Below are 22,502 nucleotides of genomic sequence, written 5' to 3'. Positions count from 1 at the left end.
CGGGCGGACGGACGGGCGTTGGAGAAGCAGCCCCGCACCGAGGGAGGCTGGGGGAAGCGTCCCTGGCGACCACCGCGGTCACAGGACAGTCCTGCAAAGCTTTCATTATTGCATTATTTACTTATTTAGCACTCGTCAACCACAGGAGCGCAAAAAAAAAAAAAAATTGACAGACCAAACAAAAAAAAAACACAACCCAAAAAACAGCACCTCAGCGTCCTGCCCGGTTCCCGCGCGCGCACTTGCATCCGGGAGCCTCCGGGCCGCCCGCGGGAGCGCGCACGCCGGCCCGTCACGTGCCCGCGCGCGCCCCGCCGCACCCCCGCCCCGCTCTGTGCGGCCCGCGCCGCCGCCGACGCGGCGCGCCTCGGGGCGGAAGTGAGGTCGGCGGCTCCCGGCGGTGGCTGCGCAGCGTCGGCGGGGTCGAGCGCGGGCTGCGGAGAGGCGGGCCGGGCCGGGCCGAGCGCGCGGGAGGCGGCGGAGACGCGGGGCCGGCGGGCGGCTCGGCGGCGCTCGTCCTGTCCGCTGTGTCCAGCCGCTGCTGTGCTGCCGGCCGCGGGGACCGGTGCGCGCGGGCTCCCTGAGGTCCAGGCCGTCGCGGTGGGCGCGGGCGGCGCGGTGAGTGCGGGCGGGGGCGTCCCGGTGGACCCCGCGCGGCGGGCGGCTCCTCCCGGGCCGCGGCGCTGCCTCGTCTTTGGTTATTTTTTTTTGGGGGGGGGGGACGGCGGCGGCGGCGGCGCGGCCGGAAGTGCGGCGCTTTGTGAGCCCGGGGCCCCCCGGGGGCGACGCCAAGGTCGGGCCGGCCGCGGCTCGGGGTGGCTCGCCCGGCCCCGGCCGCCGCCGCTTTGTGTCCCCCGCGGCCCGAGGGGGCGGGACCGGGTGCGGGCAGGTGTGCGGGTGTGCGGGTGGGCTGCGGCCTCGACCAGCGGCTTCCCGGGTGCACGAATGCTCCAGGCCTGCTTAGAGGTCGCGCGGTGAGCGCCGAGCAGCAGACCGAGCATCCCCGCCCGCCCCCACCCCAGTTAAACCGGGGTGACCGTGGGGGGCGTCCTTTCTCTAAGTCGGATTTGGGATGTCCCTCCAACCGAGGAAAAACGAGTGCCTTTGGCGGAAACCGAGCCGTCCTCCTCCGTGCGGCTTGGGCAGAGGGAGGGGGGAGGAAGGGAGGGAGGTACCATTAAATTGGGCTTCTGAAGATTTTTTTTTTTCCTTGGGAAAGGACGTTTCTCTGGCACAGATTAGGTTAACTTCGGGGGACGGAAAAAAAAAAAAGGGATGGATGCGCATCTAGGGGATTGCACGAGTTAATGTTTAATCCTTAGGATATCCTGGAGTGTTGTGGTTTGCAAGGAGCTTGGGAAAATGGAAAAGGCTTCTCGGTCCCCAGGTTGAAATTCCGCAGTTATCTTTGTGTAATTTGAGATTTCTTTCCCAGATCCTATTGTGAAAAAGTTTGGCTTAATCTCTGGCAATATTACGGGTGCATTTTAAAACTTTGGTAGGCACAGGAATGTAGTGGCTTGTTATTATTATTTTTATGTTGACAGCAGGGAGCTGGGTATCAAATGCTGTGGTTCCTGAATGGGAAGTTATTGTGGCAGAAATTTTTTTTTGAAGAGTTTCGTTTCTCTTGGTTTTCGTTTTGCGGACTTTGGTACAGCGTTTGCCCTTGTTGCTCGGGTTAAATTTTAGAGTGTGTGTGTGGCATGCAGGAAAGCTTTAACAGGAGTTAACATTCGCTGAGATTGTGCCGAAGCTAGTTAAGGAAGCTAGTTAAGGGACTCGCTGGTGGCGCTGGCTGGAGGAGTGGGGGGCGGCTGGCGCTCCTGGGTTCTAAGTGTCCGCGGGAAGAGGCGCGTAACTGCTCGGTTCTTCCTGGTTCTTCTGCAGTGGTTCGAGGATTGGGGCTATGCGAGACCCCGTCTGCCGTCACTGGCTGTGCCCTCCCCTTAGGTCCTGGCAAATTTGTTAAGTTTCGCTGTAGCACTGCTTTCAGCTCCGTTTCATTTTAAGGTTAGATGGAATTCTGATGGCAAAGTTACTTGAATTCCAAACGAACTGAAGAGTTGTGTAATGCCCCACGGGTAGAGGATTAGAACTGGAAAAACATCTGAAGGGCTTTAAAAAAAAATGTTTTCACTTTTTACAGGTTCTGCGGTTTAGAGGGAACAGGCTGGCTGCTAGTCTTAGCAGCCGTACACCAGTTGGAGGAATCTAGTTCTCTTTATCTTTGAAATCTAATTATGCCGTTTAGAGTAATGAGTTCCTGCTGAGAGTGTCTCCCTGCGAGCATACTGAAGGGTACTGTGTGTGTGCGTGCTTCTGAAAGGGGTAGGATACAGGTCCCTTGAGATTACGCTTGTTGATACGAAATATTAAGACAACTAGACTTTTAGCATACTGTAATTAGTATGTTAGAAATCAAAAGTGATGAGTCTTTCAGTTTTTCCAGATTAAAATCACTTTTCTGATTACTACTGGATTTTCAAGTTAAGGATTTTTGCTGTCATCTCTTTAAAGGCGAATCTGCATTTTTTTGTGATGCGGATGTCAGCCCTTTTTGTGTTTAAAAGGTTTCTTTTTATTAATTTGAAAGGCAGAGTTACACTGGGAGGGAGAAATTTTCCATCTGCTGATTTGCTCCCCAAATGGCTTCGACGGCTAGGGCTGGGCTGTTTCTCTAGGTGTCCCATGTGGGTGCAAGGGGCCCAAGCTTTTGAGCCATCCACGTGCTACTTTCCCGGGCATGTTAGCAAGGAGGACTTAGACTGGAAGTGGTGCAGTGACTTAAACCTGTGCCTGGTACTGTTGGCTCAGGCATTGGCTGCGTTTATGTCACAACCCCAGTCCCTCGAATGGGAAACTTCTAGATGCTGCTTTAGCATTCGTGCTCAGTGGAAATTGATGGTCATTGGTTGTCCAGTAGCACGAGGATCCAAGTCAGATTGCTGATGGTGTTTTTTTTTTTTTTCTTTGTTTTTAAAAAGATTTGTTTATGGTCTCAGTGTGATAGCCTAGTGGCTAAATTCCTCCCCTTCAATGTGCCGGGATCCCATATAGGTGCCAGTTTTAATCCCGGCAGCCCCGCTTCCCATCCAGTTCCCTGTCTGTGGCCTGGGAAGGCGGTTGAAAACGGCCCAAAGCCTTGGGTTCCTGCACCCCGATAGGAGACCTGGAAGAAGCTCCTGGCTCCTGGTTTCAGGTTGGTGCAGCTGTGGCCACGTGGGGGAGTGAATCATCGGAGGAAGCTCTTCCTCTCTGTCTCTCCTCTTCTCTGTATATCTGACTTTTCAATAAAAATAAATAATCTTCATAAAAAAGATTGCACCTGCTGGTTCAGTTCCCAAGGGCTGCATCCCCCAGAGCTGGGCAAGGCTGAAGCCGGGAGCCTGGACGTCCATCTGGGTCTCCCTGTAGGCGCAGGGTCTCAGGTACTTGAACCATCTTCCACAGCGTTCCCAGCCTGTGAACAGGGAGCAGACATGGAAGTAGTGTGAGCTGGGCCTCAGACTGATGCTCACACCGGATGTCTGCGTTGGGGGTGGCAGTTTAACTGGCTAAGCCGCAGCACTGGTCCTGGGTTTTGTCTTTACTAACTCATTCCATGAGTATTAAAATACATTCCTATACCTGACATCTTGATGTAAAGATTATTACCTTTTTATTACGCTTCCCATTTTTTGTGGAAATATTTTAAATTACAGGCGTGTTGTTTTCATCCTTACATGCTTACTATATATGTCTGTAATAACCACAATGCTGTTATCACATTTAACAAACTTATTTTGTATCATCTGAGACTCAGCATTTATTTTGTTGTGTCCTAAATATTTTTAAAATATCTTTTTAGTTTTTGCAAACAAAATCAGAATCCAAATAGAATTGACCTTTATGTTTGTTTTGTGGGAGAATGCATCCTCCCCTGCCACATCCTTTTTCAGAGTGTTGACATGTTAAAATCACTGTTCATCTCAACTTTTGGATTTGTCTGATTGCCTTATGGTACCATTCAGTATCTTTCTCCAACTTCTGTGTCTTTTGTAAACCGGGTAGGCAGGATATAACAATAGATGATGCAAAATGTTTGCAGTTCCCTGTCCACTTTGACAGAAGGGCTTGCTTCCATTTGCTATTTGTAGCAGCTTGTCTTCTATGACACTAGAAATTCATCCTGACGTCTCCTAAGGACGTACATGGTGTTGAGTACCTCTTCGTTTAGGTCGGTAGGTGTCGTTGGCACAGCTGGGTCAGGTGCCGCCTGGGTCACCCACATCCTGTATCAGAGTGACACTTCAGATCCAGGCCATCAAGCTTCCTGCTGCTGCACTGCTGCACTGTGGCCCCAGTGCCTGCCCCACCTCCTGGGACCCCAGGGAAGTTCTGGGCGCCTGGTTTAGCCCCGGCTGCTGCGATGGCATTGGAGGAGTGAACCAGTGGATGGAACGTACCCTTCATTCTGCCTTTCAAGTAAATAAATATGTTTTAAAAATTCTCGAAAGGTAAGTTTGTATAAAAACAAGATCAGCGGGCTCAGGATCCAAGTCCACTGATCAAACAGGCATGTTTTGATAATTCTGAATTGTATTTTCAAGTAAATGGAGAGTCCCATGGTCGGTCGGTCGGTCTGGCTGGCTGGCTGGCTGGCTGCCTTCCTTCCTCCCTCCCTCTGTTTCTCTCCTTTGTAAGATTTATTTATTTTTGTTGGAAAGTCAGATTTACAGAGAGGGAGTGTTTCCATCTGCTGGTTCACTCCCTAGGAGGCCACAATGGCCAGAGCTGAGCTGATCTGAAGCCAGGAGCCAGGGTCCCAAGGCTTTCGGCCATCCTCTACTGCTTTCAGCCATCCTCTACTGCTTTCCAAGGCCACAGGCAGAGAGCTAGAAGGAAAGTGGAGCAGCCAGGTTCAGGGTAAGAACCAGCACCCATACGGGATTCTGACTCATGCAAAGTGAGAACTTTAGCCACTAGACTATTGAGCTGGGCCTATCCATGGTTTCTGTTGGATAGTTTGTCAGTTGCACAGGAACAACTGAGAAAGCATTTATGAGGCAACTGTGTGAGCTGTGGGGAGATGGTTCACACCTTGGGCTCCTGCTCTTGGAGAATTCTCATCATTTGAACAAGTAACTCCTAAGGAGCGTTTTGGCATTTAGCATGGCTGATATGTTACTGGTTTGGTTTCAGCAGAGCAAACCCTTTTGTCAAATTCAAGAGGGAACTGTACTTTGTTTCCTCAGTTCTGTTATAATCTGTCCTCCCATAATTTTGAATTCATTACAGCTTTAAGAAACATTGACCCCCTAGAAAGGTTAAAAAAAAAAAAAGGCTTTCAGAAAATGTAAGTTCTGGGTAGTTTGAAGTTAAAAGTATTTGGAATTCAGATCGGGTTCTGTAAAGTTGTTACATGCCAGGTCAGGACATGGTGGAGGGAGAGCCGTTGGTGTTGAGTGCACCATTTGGGTTTTTGCAGTTCACACTGTGATGGATTATGCTGTGATAAAAGCCTACGTGGTGTTTTTGGTGTAGTCATGTCTTAATCTCCCTTGGTTATATACCTAAAGCTTTCCTGAACCGCTCGGCTGTTTGGGAGCTTTGTTGCCTTACCAGAAACCAGCCCCTGTGTCAGCCCACAATTGAGGGTCCTCGCTTGATGGTTGTAGCCCAGTCTGTTTCTGTAATGGATCACTGAGTCCTTGCATGTGGCTTCAGCCCCAGCAGAACGTGCTTGCCTTCTATTCCTGTGGTATATCCTGCATCTTCCCGCGTCTTGCTGGTTGGGAATGCTACCCTTTGTAATGGTGTTCTTCCCGTCCCTTTCTCGCTTTCCTCATTGAATTCTTGCTCTCCCAGCTCAGCCCTTAGGATACTTATGCTCTAATGACTCTTATCATTCTGTCCTTGTAATCCCATTGTTGGTGGATTTTTGTCTTAGAACTTGAGGCCTCTCGTGTCTAGTGTAGTAGCTGTCATCCACTATGGCCGTTCAATTACTGTATTTGGACAGCACACACATAGGCTTCCAAAGGGACTGTGATATTTTACTCTTTGGTTTTTCTGTGGCCTTTGCATAGTGCTTTGCTTGTTTTGAATTCAACTGAGAAAGTAAAATTAGGTTTTGGCACAGAAAAGAGAAACAGCGTTTGGAAAGCATTCGCTTCTCAAGGGACAGTAGTTGAACGGGAGAAGTAGATGAAAATACCTACCTCTGCAGGTCCTGTGTTGTAATCTGCCAAGAATGGGTTACACCGTGCAGAGCAGAGATTGGCAGTGGCCGGTTTGTTTATCCCTGGATTGTAGCGTGAAGCAGTCGGTTCTCCTGCTTGCTGGCTGTCCTGTCCTGTCTCCCTGCTCGGGGCTGTACTCGAGCCAGCCAAGGTGTATCCCCCTAGCATTGTGTCTAGCAAATGGAAGTTAGCTAAAGCTGAGGCAGCTGATGTCATACCAGCCACCTTGCTCAGCTCACTTCTGGCAGGTGACGGAGTCTTAACACGTCACTGTAGCTGTTATCAGGTTCGTCATCTGACTTTTGTTAAAAATCAACAAAAATGTTAAGCAGTTGATCAGGCGACCTGTGAGCTAATCGCCCACACTGCCAGTTGGTCCTTCAGATTGGAGCTTGTTTGCAGGGCCTGAGCCTCCTGTGTTAGTCTGTGCTGACCTGCTGCGCTGGTGCACTTTCTCAGCTGGCCCAGTGTGCTGAAGCGGGAAGGCTTTGACTGTGTTGTCTTGTGATGGGGCTTGATACCTCCCGTGCTGGAGAGTCTGCAGGCTCCTGTCCAAACACCGCCTGTTGCCGTTGGTGCTGACCTGGACAGAGTGCATGTCCCCTGCTCACCTGGGTACTTTCCCATTGAGGATGTGAGGAAAGGGGACACTAAATAGGTAGATAAGTACACATTTTATGTCTTTAAATTTTTTTCCAGTAGATAATTTTTTAGAGCTGTTTGAGGTTCACGTCATAATCAAGCAGAAAATAGACTTCCCACAAGTTCCCTGCCCCCACGCTTGACTGCTTTTGTTTCAATGGTCACCTTAATCCTTCCAACCACATCTGGGATTGAGCAATTTGTCCGGTGAGGGTAGTGAGCACTCGCCCCTTAAAAATACAGGGGGCGGGCCCAGCGCGGTAGCCTAGCAGGGAGCTGAATGGACAATGGAGCAGCTGGGACGTGAACCAGTGCCTTCATAGGATCCTGGTGCATGCAAGACAAGGATTTAGCCACTGAGCGATTGTGCTGGGGCTCCATACCCTACTTTTTCACTTACTGTTGCTTTGTTTATATGGTTTTAAAAATGTTTGTGTTTTTAAAAAATAAGAGTGACAGGAGAGAGAGATGTTCCAACTGCTGATGCATTTGCTGCATGCCCACGTGGGTGGCAGGGGCTGTAGCATTTCAGCCAACATGTCCTGTTTTCCAGGTACATTAGCTGCAAACTGAGATGCTGGCGTCCCAGGTGGCAGGTTAATACACTGCTCTACAGCGTGCGTCCCATTCTTGTGATGTTAAGAAAGGAGCTGCGTGATTAAATCACTGTGTTATAGTCTCCCTCCCATTCTTAGGGTTTTACACACATGTAAAAAAGAAGCCAGGCAGTACCTCGTGCTCTGGATATATTTTGGTTTTTACACTTACCCTTCTGTTACAAGGATGTTTAGGTTATTTGTGGAGTGTTCACCGCTAGCTTCTGATGGACTGAAGAGGATGGAGTTTGGTACCGTAGGGACACTGCACCCCCGTGTTGCTGCTGGCTGGGGCGGCATGAAGTGCGCGTGGGCTGCCGGGAGGAGTCCTGCTCCCTGTGCTTCTGAGGCTGTTGCTGCAGGACAGTCTAAGAACAAAGCAAGTGACTAAATCACTTTTCTTTCTCTTCCAGTACTTGAAATCATGAATCCTGTTTATAGCCCTGGATCTTCTGGGGTTCCCTATGCAAATGCCAAAGGAATTGGTTATCCAGGTAAGCAAGTAAAACCTTGTTTTCACTACTGACCTTTGAGCACTTGGAATAGTTCATCATCACCTAAGAATGCTTCCAAAAGACAGGCCAGGTTACGGTGGCTCAGGTGAGTGTGGGGAGGAAGAGCAGCAGGATGGCTCCCTCCTGGGGTCAGCAGCACACCTGGGTGTGGCTGTGCTGCTCACAGGCCCCCGCCTCCCCTTGCCGTCTGCAGGCAGCAGCCTTACTGCCCACGCTGCTGGGAAGCGCAGTGGGGCTGGCTCCTAGGGTTTGTTCCAAGTCACTTCACCCTCCACACAAGGCCAAGGAGGGAATTCTAAATGCGGAACGCAGGCCTCAGCCACGTTCCTCACCCTCAGTGGACTCAGACCACATTCTTCATCCTTGATGGAATCAGTTAGCTGATTGGTCAAAGACAGACTTCACGCAAATAATGATCACTTGTTATGTTAAAATTGAATTGTGGGTTTTGGTGATACGGTAAAGAGATTACACTAAAACTTTGGTGCCATGCAACTTTAAAAAACGGAGTAATACATCTTACACATGTGTAATTGAACTTGCAGGAGAAACTTTGTGGGGCTGAATAAGAAAATGATGAGAAATTTAGCACACTTGGCCATTGAGCTAATGTTGTGTTTGTTCTGGAGAGTTTTAGGGTCTGTGGGTTTTAACGGCTTATATCTGGACTGAAAGTGAAGCTTGTAAAGCTGGGCTTGTGCCCCTAGAGGGTGGTACTGCCAAAGAAGAGGGCGGTTCAGCTGCCCATTCACTTCCCACAAGGACATGTGTGTCTGCTCGGGCTCCTGACGGGGGAGTCTTTCCTAGGAGTGTGTGACTATTCAGGGGTGTTTGGAGCTCTAGTTCTATGACTTGCACTTCCCAGGGAGCCAGAAGTGGAGGGCCTCTCGTTAGGAAGTAGTTCCTAGGCTGCGTGAATCCTGAAGCCCCCGGCAGCACCAAGTGCAGATCCTCAACCTAGATTGCATGAAATTCTGCCTGCTAGCCTGCAGAGTCATCCTCAAACAGGGCAAGCTGGCCTTTGGCGAGGGAGCAGCAGCTGTGACAGACTGCAGGCGCAACCGTCGGGTGGGAACCATGTCACAAGACCCGGGGGTAAAAGTGAACCCACTGGAGCCTGAATGAAAAACATTTGGACAAAGTTCAGATGAATCCACAGAAACGGAGGCACAGACTGTGACGTAAGGAAAGCGGGAAAGCAGCCGAGTTCGGCTGTTCGAGAATGAAGAGTTCTCGAGGAGCTGAGTAGAGCAACTGGAAGAGAAGGTGTTCGCTTCAGAACTAACTGATAAACGGTGATTTAGTGATGAGACCTGCTGTTTTTAAAATTTAGACAAAATGTGAGATAGCTGAAGATGGTCCTGAGTGAATCTAGAGCCCAGGAGGAGCCAGAAAGCCAGGAGCCAGAAAGCAGAGCCTGCGTGATCGCTTGCGTGATCGCTGGGCGCTAGTCAGCAGTCTGCGAGTGTGTGTTTTCCTGGGCTCTGCTTAGAACACACTGCGGAGGGCTGGGTTACAGCTGCTGTCGCGTGCGGGGCAAACATGTGCTCAGCTCTGCCTTGTTGGATCCACAGGGTAACGTGTTGAAATAAAGCCTAAAATGGGCTGAGTCAGGCTTGCCCTGAGGGCTCCAGTTGGTTGAGTCCGCGTTTGTCAAGAGACTTGGAGCAAAGCACTTCCGTATATTTTCTTGTGTTAATATTACATTAATTAAAAAAACAATTTAAACACAAGTTCTTCATGTTTGCGTACTGTTTTGGTTTTAGAGTTTGAAATTTTTTTGTTTTAAAGATTTTTTTTTTTGTTTTTATTGGAAAGGCGGATATACAGAGAGGAGAGACACAGAGGAAGATCTTCCGTCCGATGATTCACTCCCCAAGTGAGCGCAACGGCTGATGCTATGCCGGTCCGAAGCCAGGAGCCAGGAACTTCTTCCGGGTCTCCCACGCGGGTGCAGGGTCCCAAAGCTTTGGACCATCCTCGACTGCTTTCCCAGGCCACAGGCAGGGAGCTGGATGGGAAGAGGGGCTGCCGGGATTAGAACCGGCGCCCACATGGGATCCCGGGCGTGCAAGGTGAGGACCTTAACCACTGCGCCACCGCGTCGGGCCCTAGAGTTTGAATTTTTAAAAATTTATTTGAGGGCCCGGCATGCTAGCCTAGTGGTTAAAATCCTCGCCTTGCACGTGCCGGGATCCCATATGAGCACCAGTTCATGTCCTGGCAGCTCCACTTCCCATCCAGCTCCCTTCTTGTGGCCTGGGAAAGCAGTCAAGGATGGCCTAAAGCCTTGGGACCCTGCACCCGTGTGGGAGACCTGGAGGAAGTTCCTGGCTCCTGGATTCGGATCTGCACAACACCGGCTGTTGTGGCCACTAGGGGAGTGAATCATCAGACTGAAGATCTTCCTCTCTGTATATCTGACTTTGCAATAAAAATACATAATAAGAAATTTATTTATTTATTTATTTGAGAGACAGATGAATGGTTGGGTAGCTCTGATCCATGGATTTCCTTCCCAGATGTGAGAGCCGGGGTTGGGCCTTTGATCCGCATCTCCCACAGGAGCAGGCTGGCACAGTCCCGCTGCCTGCCAGGGTCCGCATCCCTGGGCAGCTGGGTGTGGTGCTGACACTCCAGTGCAGATGTGAGCGTCTTGACTGCCACCTTAGCTGCTGGCTGCACCCCCAGCCTGGTGCCGAGCCTGCTCCCTAACTTCTCATGTAGAAGAGGCGTTCCTTGCAAAGACGCTTTGTCTTCAGTTGCAGTGAGGCAGTTACTGGCACAATTGGGTTTATAAAATACCGACCTACCGGCATTTTCTCATTGATATCATAAGGTTTTGCTTATTTTATCTCCTTGCCTTCTATTCAATTTTCCTTCTGTTTAAAATATATTTAATACTATTGTACTGTTCTCTTTAGTGGTTACTACGTAGATCACATTTTAAAATGCTTTTCATTTTTCGTCATTATTACCTTGCCTTGAGGTGCTCCTGGTTTTGGTGAACAGTTTGTTGTATTAACTCAGACATGAGTTGTCATCACTGCTCATTGCCTCCTCCCCTTGCGTGCTTCTGGGGTCACTTGCAGTCCTGTTGGCAGTCCTCAGCAAGTGAGCTTGTGGCTGCTTTATTCCCCTCTTTGTCTCTCAGGCCATATCTCTCTCTCGTGTATTTTTAAGGACAGTTGCCATTGCAGACAGGGTCCAAGAGGACCTAATCACAATTTGATCATACCCGCAGAGGTCAGGTCGGGCAGCAGCTCCTGGTGATTAGGCTAGAGCCAGAGACGGTTCCCCTATGGCCAGGCTCGGTCCCCCTTGGTTTGCTGTGCTGGCTTTGTCAGTCTGGCTTTCTCTACAAAACCCTTTTCTCTTATAGATCTTTAACTCTTGTCTCTTAAGTACCTGACTAGCATGGGAAATTGCTTAATATTTCCATGGTTTCTGGTTTTCATTTGTTAGAGTAGCTTTAGGATTTGGCATATATTGTAAAGAGTATTATAGCTAATTTTGAAGCTTCCTAAAGACCCAGATTTTTTTACATCAGCCTTGCAAGACCATCAGAACCCATGTTTGTTTCATTTTCCTCTGATCATAGCCTCTTGATTACAGAAGGCCTAGGTCCATCCTCTCGCTGGCTAAATCTTTTTACGAGATTTTTAAAGATTTATTTTTACTGGAAAGGCATATTTACATAGAGGAGAGACAGACAAAAAGATTTTCCATCTGTTGGTTCACTCCCTAGATGGCTATAACGGCTGGGGCTGAGCTAATGTGAAACTAGGAGCCTCTTCCGGGTCTCCACATTGGTGCAGGATCCCAAGGCTGTGGGCCGTCCTCTGTTGCTTTTCCAGGCCACAAGCAGGGAGTTGGATGGGAAGTGGAGCTGCCGGGACATAAATTGGTGCCCATGTGGAATGTCTGTGCTTGGAGATGAAGGATTAGGCAGTTGAGCCATTGTGCTGTCCTAAGTCGCTGTATTCTAATTTCTCCTTCTTTACATGAAAGCTTAAAGGACGCTGGGATGGAATTAGGAGAGCAGGTGTCCTTTGGGAGGCTAATCCTTGTGACAAGTCAAGGTCAGGAACAGTATTAGGTGGAGAGAGCCTCAGACTTGAACAGCCTCTTACTGAAGTCTGAACCTGCTTTGAGTGCTGAGGGTCAAGGCCTGGCTGTTGGGGGCCCTGCGTTAGACGGAAACTGTCTGGAGGACAGGTGATGCTGCTGGGGGCTCTCGGCCCACGGTCTCCTCTTTGCTGAACAGGAAGATCTTTCTGGAAAACAGCTGCAAAGTAGTGTGTTTTAGGAATCACTGCATAAAAGTCCATACTAGCTTTGCTCTTTGTAATTTTTGTTCATAATTTTTGCTGCATAACTGTTCCTCTCATGGGGTTTTCACAGTGTATTGTCCCCTTTTTCTTTTGCTGGCTCTTTGGATGATTTTATAGGGATGTTGAACATCCCTTTCTGGAAATCTGAAAGCTTGTGTTTTGCTATCCATTGTGGATATGCAAGTCTAGTTTCTTAAGGGCTTTCTAAAATTAATTCTTTCCAACATGCTCTGGGTTTTTGCTTTGACATTGTTACAGATTCGTTGAGTAAAACAAAAGCTAGTGAAATATGTTAATGTGCAGAACAAAAACAAAACATTAAAATTGTATCTCTTACTACCCATTAGATTGTCATGTGACGATATGAAGAAGTGTTTATCCTGCTGTAACTGATGACGAAAGCATTGAGCCTGCAAGTTGTTAATGAGCTTTAAAAACAAAACCAAACCTGAATGTTCCCAAGTCTGAGTAAAAAAAGAAGATCTAATTTTATTTGCTTGAAAGATGGAGAATCTTCCTCTGTTGGGTTTACTCTTGAAATGGCTAAAATGGCCTAGACCAGAACCAGGAGTTGCATCTGGGTCTCTCAGGGTCTTGGCCATTGTCCACTGCTTTCCCAGACACATTATCAGGGAACTGGATTGGAAACTGAGCAACCAGGACTCGATGGAATTAGGAGAGCAGGTGTCCTTTGGTAACCAGGTTACCCATATGGAATACTGATGTTGCAATCGGTGGCTTAATGGGTATGCCACAACACTGGTTTTTAACAGTGAAACTACTTGGGAAGGTATTCAAACTGCTCGCCTGGTATCTTAGTTCATTTTGTGTTGCTGTAACCAAATGGGACTCGGTACGGATTTATTTAGCTCACAGGGTTGGAAGCTAAAAGTCCATTGTGGCACAGCTGCATCTGCCTGGCTTCTATTGAGGGCCTCATGGCATAGAAACTTAAGGGCTTGGGGTATTAATGGTGGAGAGAGGAAGAGACCCACTTTTTATGACATGGTGGTTTCACAGCAAAGAATGCACTCTTGTGAAAGCCCCGTTTATCATCTGTGTGAGGGCAGACCCTTTGTGAGCCAAACACTTCTGGACGGTCCTACAGCCTTTCAGCTCTGACCCGGAGAATCACGTTCATTTTTAGTGTATTTAAAAGGTGGGGCGATCACAGGTACACATGAGGCATGCTTAGGGGTAGAGTGGATCAAGTGGGGAAAGGTGGGAGAGGGAAATATTTCTGTCTTCCATTCTGTGTCCTTGGGAAGGGGCGTGGTTTAACGATACCACCCTTTGGCCCTGTTTGGTTGATAGGTAGGTAGGTGGGATTTACAAAGAGCAGGGGAATGTGTTTCTAGTTCATGGCCTTAAGCTGGGTACTCGCCTGTTCCATTTCATTTCCGACTCTTCATCTATGGGTTGCTGAAGGATACAGTTTTATCATGTTTTCTCTAGTACTTCTTGCCAGTTAGGGGAGCAGGGTTTGCCTGTCCCAGGTTCAGAACGCTTTCACTTGTCTTGTGGACCCTTCTCACTAGCCAAAGAAGTTCCACTCGGTGCCCGTGGCTGTGTCCCCTCATCTTCTTCATTACTCTGAGATGCTGTTGGCGTCTTTGCGCAGGAGTTAGCTGTGTAGGCGCTGAGGCCAGACCACACGCCCTCGGACTCTGGTCCCTGAGATGGGAGTTGACTGTGAGATGAAGTGATGTGCTGAGGCCAACGCCAGAAGCCATTGATGGTCTTCCTCTCACAGCCGAGGCTGCAGCCTGCCCGGGGAGTCCAGGCACAGTGGCTGTTTAGGCCCCTGGCCCTGCCCAACCCTGGCTAGCCTCTTGTGCACACTGGTGGGTACAGTGGCTGGCTTGCTAAAGGCCTGTGGCTTCAGCTCTGCCCACATCAAAAGAACTCATTGGAGGGAGTGAGCCAGTCTTAGGCCCAGCCCCAATCCTCCATTTGCAGCTTGTCTTGAATCTGCTCTCTGCCCCTTCCACCCCATCAAAGAGTTGGCTACCCTACTGGTACACTGGTATAGTGAACACAGAGTTGGCATGAACCAGGCCCAGAATGCCAGCCAGCTTTTGGCTGCTTTTCTCCCATCAGTGTAACACTTGTGTGGGTACAAGGAAACCTGGGCAGTTGCCTGCAGCTGAAGGTGGGGACAAAGATCACATTGCAGTGTGAGTTTCAGAAAGAGAAAAACCTCATCCAAATCAGGTACAGGCATCTGAGCTGCATCACAGCAGCTGAGGGAACTGGGGCAGTTCCAGAGGCCGCTCATCCTTTCCCCTCTCAAGGTAGAGCCCCTGGGAACCGTGGGGTCCATAGAACTCCTGTGGAAAGCCACTGCTCTGGTCTTCACAGTGAGCGTTTTCCAGTCTGCTTCAGGTGGAATCTGCATTTTATGTCCACAGTGAATAGGGTTGATAAAACATTTGACTGCCACACACTGTTGTCTGATTAAGGCATTTGGGAGAGTGAGAATCCAGGAGCAAGCCCAAAATAACTTCTGCTGAGGGGAAGGGTCAGTTTAAGAAGCGGGGACAGCACTCGCACTGACCTGAGTCGGTGAATGTGGACCAGGCACTGGCAGGGATTCCGGGGCACTGGCAGCACCAACTGAGGAGGGATGGAAGGGAAGGGCCTTATTCAGACTCTTTGATTAGAACTGCGCCTGGGGTTTGTGTTGTAGCACAGTTGGTTAAGCTGTAGCTTGTACTCCATGTGAGATTGCCACTTTTTTTTTTTTTAAGATTTATTTTTTTCTTGCAAAATCACATTTACAGAGAGAAGCAGAGACAGAGAAATGCTGGTTCACTTCCCAAGTGGCTGCAGCAGCCGGAACTGACCTGATCCGAAGCCAGGAGCTTCTTCTGGGTCTCCCATGCAGGTGTAGGGTCCCAAGGCTTTGGACTGTTCTTGACTGCTTTCCCAAGTCACAATCAGGGAACTGGATTGGAAGTGGAGCTGCTGGGATACGAACTGGTGCCCATATGGGATCCTGACATGTGCAAAGCAAGGACTTTAGCCACTAGGCTACTGCACTGGGCCCCAGAATGCCACTTTGAATCCTGGCTGCTTCTAGTTTCTGCTAAGATGCCTGCTGAGACAGTGGAAGATGGCCCAGCTCCTTGGGCTCCTGCCATCCCTGTGGGAGACCCAGATGGCGTTCCTAGCTCCTGGCTTCAGCCATTGCCCCTATTTGGGGACTTAATGGATCTCTCACTCTGCCTTTCAAATGGGAGAATCTTGGCTACTGTTACGTTGCCATCACAGTTCGTTAGGATTATGACACCACCTTGAGTACCTTGGTCAGGGTTCCTGGAAGATGCCTTCCTTGGAGCCTCTACAGTGGTTTCCTTAAAGACAACTGTATTTCCAGGTTCGGGAAGTTAGACCTTTTGTAGTAGTCAAGACTTGGGCCATCTTGTTGGCTGTGTGCCCTCAACAGCTTTCTAATGCCCAGCTGCCACTGTGAGTAGGGTCAGGCAGACAGGGAGTGGGGCCTCACCACTCTTTGTGTCCTGAGCAGAGCTGGTAAAGTGATGGAGACCCTCTGCGTATGGACACATGGCAGTCAGCATTCTTTGATGTTTCTATCATGGTCATGTTAGGAACTGTCATGGCTTGGTTTAGCCTAGAGTGTTTCTCATTTATGTTGACAAAGATTATCTTGTGTGTCTGGTGCAGTGGTTTAGGCTAATTTCTCTCTCTCTCTCTCTCTCTCTCTCTCTCTCTAACTCTGCCTTTCATAAAAAGATCATCTTGCACAAGGATCATTATTTGTGATTACACATGTGTGTTTGAAGTTTAATGACATTCTTGAGTGTATGATTGACCATCTTTTTTTCCAATATTTTTTTATTGGAAAGTCAGATTTACACAGAGAATGAGAGATAGAGAGAAAGGTCTTCCATCCGCTGTTTCACTCTCATGGTGGTCACAATGGCCAGAGCTGAGCCAATCCAAAGCTGGGAGGCAGGAGCCTCCTCTGGGTCTGCTATGTGGGTGCAGGATCTCAAGGCTTTGGGCCATCTGCTACTGCTTTCCCAGGCCACAGCAGGGAGCTGGATGGGAAGTGGAGCAGCCGGGACATGACCTGGAGCCCATATGAGATCCCAGTGATTCCAAAGTGAGAACTTTAGCCTCTAGGCTACCGTGCCGAGCCCATGACTGAGCATCTTGAATTATGGAAGTTGTGATTAGAATTTCAGAATGTGGGGGCCCAGCGTGGTGGCTTAGTGGCTAAATCCTCACCTTGGAAGTGCCAGGATAGTAAATGGGCACCAACTTGTGTTCCAGCTGCTGCTCTTCCCATCCAGTTCTCTATTTATGGTCTGGGAAGCCTTGGGACCCAGTATGCTCATGGGAGGTGTCGAGGAAACTGCTGGCTTTGGATCAACTCAGCTCCAGCTGTTGCCACCACGTGGGGAGTGAACCAGTGGATGGAAGATCTTTCTCTCCTTGAATCTTCTCTGTATCATCTGCCTTTCCAATAAAAATAAAATAAAATATTATCTTAAAAAATTTCAGAATGTGAAGAAGCCCAAAGTGAGTTTAGAAGTTTTAAACAGTGCCTTCGAATTTAAAAAAAATGGCTAGCCTTTTAAAATGTATATCTTTTAAAGATGTACTTATTTTATTGCAAGAGAGATACCGAGGAACCATCCGTCTGTTGATTCCCTCCCTACATGGCTGCAGTGGCTGAAGCCGGACCAGTCTAGCCAGGAGCCTGGGGCTTCCAGGTCGTCTCCTGGGACTCCTGAGTGGGCCCTGTTCTGCTGCTTTCCTAAGACCATTAACAGGGAGCTGGATGAGTAGAGCAGCTGGGAACTGAACTGGCACCTGTATCTGATGTAGGCGCTGCAGGCGGTGGCTTAACTTGCCATGCCTTAGTCGTCAGCCCTAAGTTTTTCTATCTTTTAAATAAAAATGTGCCACTTGGAAGGGCCGGGAAGGAACACCTGGCTCCTGATGGACTCAGCTCTGGCCATTGTGGCCATTCAGGGAGTGAACCAGTAGGTGGAAGCTTCTGTCTCTCCTTATTTTCTCTGTAATTTTGGTTTTCAAGTAAAATGGATAAATCTTTTAAAAAAACCAAACACTTTTTGCTGTTTGTTAGCATCAGCAAAAACAGGCGCTTGGATGTCAGCTAGGTTTGGATCCCCATTCTTCACGACGTTCAGTGAAGGCCCGTGAGACAGGAGCCGGCAGGTGAGGCCTCTAGTGTTGTGAACTGCTCTGTTGAGTAACAGCTCACGTAGTCTGAGGAGTTTTTGAATTTAGCTTGAGGGTTAGTTTGTCTAATTGTGATTTTGGCTGTGCTAGGGTGTGGCGTCTTCTTTGAGCCCCCCCCCCCTTTGGTGTTTATTCTTTTCAATTTATGAGAGAGGCAGAGTGGCATAAAGATGTTTTCCAGCTGCTGGCTCACTCCTTAGCTGGGCTCGCTGGGCTGCAGCCAGGAAGTAGGAGCTGCAGCCGGGTCTCATGGATATGGCATAACCCAGGCACGTGACCCAGCATCTGCTGCCGTCCAGCGGTGCGGAGCTGGTTGGGCAGCAAAGACAGGACTTGATTCCAGGCACTCAGAAGTGGGTTCTGGGTGTCTCGGGGTGGCATCATAGTGCCACTTCTGAAGCAGTGGACTTGTTGGTTTCTGCTGATATTTCCAGTTGTGGAAAGATTTAAAAGACATGTACAAATTTAAAAGACATGATTATGACCTGATTAAAATCATTTTAAAGTTTGATAGACCGAGTGACTCAGAGAGAGAGACAGATAATACAGATGGGAGAGAGAGTTCTCATCTGCTAGTGTTCTCTCCAAATGTCCACAGTGGCTGGCAGTAGGGCGGAGGCAGGCTAAGGTTGAAGCCAGGAGCTGGGCGCTTCGTGCAGATCTGCGTGGTTAGCGGGACCTGTGGTACTGCAGCCCTTACTGCCTCCTGTGGTCTGTGTTGGCAGGAAGCTGGAGTCTGGAGGGGAGCCAGGAATTGAGCTCTAGGTACTTCAGATAGGATGTGGGCATCTTAGCTATGTTAACTGCCTGCTCCCTTTTAAGTTTTATTTTTTTTTTAATTACTTTCATCGGTGTTCTGAGGAAAGAAGACATCTCTAGATAAGCCGTTGGGGCCCCTTAGGTCAGCATGTGGAGATAGGATGAAGAAAGAGAATGGTGGGGCTGCTGGGGCTCTAGGTGTGAAATCACGTCATTCCTGCGCTTGCTGACATCTGATTGTTTTGTGTGCTTTTCTTCAGCTGGTTTCCCCATGGGCTACGCAGCAGCTGCTCCTGCCTACTCTCCCAACATGTACCCTGGAGCGAATCCTGCCTTCCAGACAGGTACGTGCTGCGTGTCATGCTTCGTGCATGCGGCTTTAAAAAGAGGATGTGTAGAACTGGGAATCCGGGTTGACTCAACTCGTTGTTCGTGGAATCACCCAGTTGATACAGGAAAGAAGAGATGTAGTTTTGTGTTTTTGCACACTTAAAGCTCGAGTTGCTGTGTTTCTCATTTCCCAGTGACACGGCTTCAGTCTAAGTGCCGGGTTGTTTCAGGCCGCTCCTGTGACACAGTGGGCAGCTGAGGGCCAACTAGGCTGAGGGCTGTGTTGGTTTGCTCGGATGTGGCGCCTTCCTGTGCTCGCAGTCTTAGAGGCAGAATTTGGTGTTCTTACAGCACATTAGTTATTTTTGTAAAAAGAAGTCTTGTTTTCTCTGTTGAATGCAGGGGGTTATATTTAGGTTTTTTGAAATTTTGTTAAAATTGAAAATGGCCTCAGTTTGAGTCTGTATCTTGTAAAACTTGTTTGTGTCTTGGGATTTCGTACTGCGAGCAGCACTGCATCACGCTTCTCCTTGGGTCTTCGTGAGCATCGGATCCCTGGACAGGACTCTCTGATTGCACTGCGGTGCTCTTGGTGTGTGCTCTGACCCCAGGCCTGCCGGGGTCAGACATGTTATGGAGGGGGCTGCTGGGACTTTTGTTTTTTGGCTCTCAGTTAACTTCAACATTGAAAAGACATTAGCAATATCCTCTCCTGAATTCTTCCTGTCTTGTTAATCTGATATTCTGCCTTTGTGTTCTTCCCGTCCACCCTCCGCTTCCTCACTGCTCCCTCCATGATCACTTCTGGTCAGCCTCAGAACATGCCCAGAGAAAGGTGCCCCCACGCTGTCCCTGCCCAGCAGAGCCTTCCCGTGACTTGGAGGTCGTTCAGGCCAGGAGTTGGACCTGAGCTCACCAGCTCTTTTCCACACTGTCCCTGTTAATCTTTTCAGAACAGGTGTTGATTTGTGTCCTTGTGTAGCCGTCTCACTCCAGACCTGGCCCAAACTGCTTCTGCTCTGCCTGTCTTCTGGGTCTCTTAGAGAGTGGCAGGTGTCGTCATACGTGACTACTCAGTGAGTTCCTCACTGGCATCACCTGTCTTTTGTAGAACATTTCACATTGTTTTGCTTTAAAAAAAAAAAAAAACCAGCTCTGTTGAGGAGGCACATAAACCATAAACTGCACCAATGTGGAATGCTGTGTTGATTGTGTTTGTTCTGATGTGCACCACCGTCCCACTTGGGGGCGTGAGCATACACATGACTGGCCGGACGTCCCCTTGGCCATTTCTGATAGCTTCCAGACACCACAGTATCGCTGATCTGCTTTCTCTTGCTATAGATGCTATTTCTGTTTTCTAGAATCTTGTGTTATAGAATCATATAGGGTGTACTTTTTTTGGTTGGTTTTTTAAATCATAATTACTTTGACATTCATATTGTGTGTCTCCGTAGTTTCCTTTTATTGTTGGTAGTATTCCAGAACTACATTGTGCTTATCCATTTTCCATAGCTTCTGGGTTAATTTGCAGATTTTGGTCATTACAAATGAAATGGTGGTGAATATTCGTGTACAAGTCTTTCAGGGAATTGTCTTTTCTTTTATTTGAAGAGCGTGGGAGGGACAGAGACACAAGCAGAGCTCTCCTGCACTGGTTCCTTCCCTGGATGCTCCCAACAACCCAGGGCCCTCTTGGGGATGGCATCTTCACAGCTCCTTGAGCTGTCACCTGCTGCCTCCCAGGGTCCCATCGGCAGAAAGCTGCAAGTGGAAACAGCAGGACGAAGACCCATGCATCCCAAGATGGGGTGCAGGCGTCCCAAGTGGCATTTTAACGACTGTACCCGCCCGTGCTGCTGTATGACTGGCAGATGTTTTCCCCAGGCTTTGTCATTCTCTTAATGATGTCTTCCAAACAGCAGAGGGTTTTTTTTTTTAAAGTTTGATGAGGTTCAGTTTATCGTTGTCTTCTTTTATGGATCCTGTATTTAATATCAAGTCTAAGAAACTTGTCTACCCAAAACTTCACATTCTCTATTTCTTCTGCAAGTTTTGCAAAATATTTTAGGCTTTTGTTTAGTTTTGCTTTTATGATTTATTATTTATGTACTTGAAAGGCAGAGTTAGAGGGAGAGACATAGATCTTTTTATTTGCTGGTTTACTCCCCAAATGACCATGATGCCTGAGGCTGGGCGAGGCTGAAGCTGGGAGTGAGCAGCTTCTGTCTGGACTTACATGTGGGCACAGGGGCCCACACACTTGGGACTGTGCTATGCTGCTTTCCCAGGCACATTAGCAGGGAGCTATGTCAGAGGTAGAGCAGGTGGGGCTCTAGCTGCTCACACATGGGAGGCTGGCATGGCAGGCAGTGGCTTGGCCTGTTCTGCCACCATATTTGAGATCCATTTGGGGTCAGTTTTTGCTTATAGTGGTAAGAAAAAGTTGAGGTTCATTTTCTTGCTCAAGTGTTTTATTTCACATATGCTCATGCTGACACCAGTATAAATTATTCTAGAATGTGCACAGTTAGCCTACTTGTACTCATTTTTTTGATACAGTACCATGGGAAAATGTACCAAAAGCTTACAGCCCTTTTTCATTTTATAAAACCAGCTTCGCGTTTCATTGAGGCTCACAGAGCTGTTCTTGGAAAAGTGCCCAGCCCTGCTCTGCAGAGAGGGCAATGCTACTGCTGATGTTCCCACGTGGAGCCCACAGACAAGGCAGGGTCACCACCACCCCTTGTAGCCACCTCTCACCATGTCCCCGTGTGGAGCCCACAGGCGAGGCAGGGTCACCACCACACCTTGTAGCCACCTCTCACCATGTCCCCGTGTGGAGCCCACAGGCGAGGCAGGGTCACCCACCACCCCTTGTAGCCACCTCTCACCATGTCCCCGTGTGGAGCCCACAGGCGAGGCAGGGTCACCCACCACCCCTCGCAGCCACCTCTCAGAGCGCTGTTTGTTGCCCCCTTTCCATGCTTGCTCTGCGGAGGTTCCTCCAGGAAGAAGCTGGGACAGACAAGTGAGGTTGAGGCTGCCCTGTTGAAGCCTACTGATGGGTGCCAGCAGGTAACCCAACATTACCACCTGTTTTGGTTTTTTGGGAGAAGCTACAAATACAGATTTCTGCATGAAATTGATAAATGGAAAAACAAAGGCCCTTTGATGGTCCTGATGACATCTGACCTGAGTCTGTCCCACACTGCACCCTTTTTCTAGAGCCTCTTCCTTGTTTTCATGTCTTCAATTTTTGCAATCTCTTTTCTTGATGGGCCTTTCCCCTTATTGAGCAAACCAAAGCCACCAGGAATCAGATATTAAACAGACAAGTTTTTATGCATTTCTGTGGCTTTCTTCATCTACCTTTTGGTTCTCTTAGCACTGGATAAGGCTGGTCTGTCGTGCAGGAGTTTGTAGAATGCCTGACAGGCTCAGCTTGGCCTGTTTCTAGTCCTCTTCCAAGTAGAGCACAAAGAGGTCCAGAGGCCTGCTGATGAAGTGTCAAAGCTTCTGCTGGGAGTTACCATTGCTTAGCCTGTACATGGTGAGGGTATTGATCATTCCGTCTTCCTAGCAGGTGACTGCAGTGGGCCGTCTGCATGCTCGGCTGGATGTGCTGTTTCTGGAATCGGAGTTTGCTTGGACTGTGACGTTAAACTGAATGTGGCTTAATTGCTATCTGTCAGTCCTGGGAAAGGTGTTTAACTTCAGTCTTAGTATTTGCATAATGAATAAATGTACCGCTTGGAAGTGTTATTAGAGGATTCCGGCCCCAGGCCCATGAGCTGCACAGATGACAGTAAGGCCAGGCCATTCAGGCCTCTGTCTGGTTTCTGCTTACTGTCACATGCACCTGTA

General features: G+C 48.8%; 1 protein-coding gene across 2 annotated transcripts in view; it reads left to right on the top strand.

Annotated features, from left to right (window-relative positions):
• The first annotated feature begins 492 nt into the window (after positions 1-492).
• FAM168B (family with sequence similarity 168 member B) overlaps positions 493-22,502 on the top strand; it is a 36,061-nt gene continuing 14,051 nt past the window's right edge. For both annotated transcript variants that reach the window (XM_040979142.1, XM_040979141.1), the window contains exons 1-3: positions 493-618; positions 7,876-7,956; positions 18,566-18,649. In XM_040979142.1, the coding sequence (XP_040835076.1) occupies positions 7,887-7,956; positions 18,566-18,649 (154 nt within the window). In that variant the 5' untranslated portion in view covers positions 493-618; positions 7,876-7,886. The remainder of the gene's footprint in view (positions 619-7,875; positions 7,957-18,565; positions 18,650-22,502) is intronic.

The sequence above is a fragment of the Ochotona curzoniae genome, unplaced genomic scaffold (assembly GCF_017591425.1).
Source record: "Ochotona curzoniae isolate NIBS_2020 unplaced genomic scaffold, NIBS_Ocur_1.0 contig_3037, whole genome shotgun sequence".
Taxonomy (NCBI): domain Eukaryota; kingdom Metazoa; phylum Chordata; class Mammalia; order Lagomorpha; family Ochotonidae; genus Ochotona; species Ochotona curzoniae.
The sequence above is the reverse complement of the archived record's forward strand: the minus strand, read 5'-3'. Positions and strand labels throughout refer to the sequence as shown.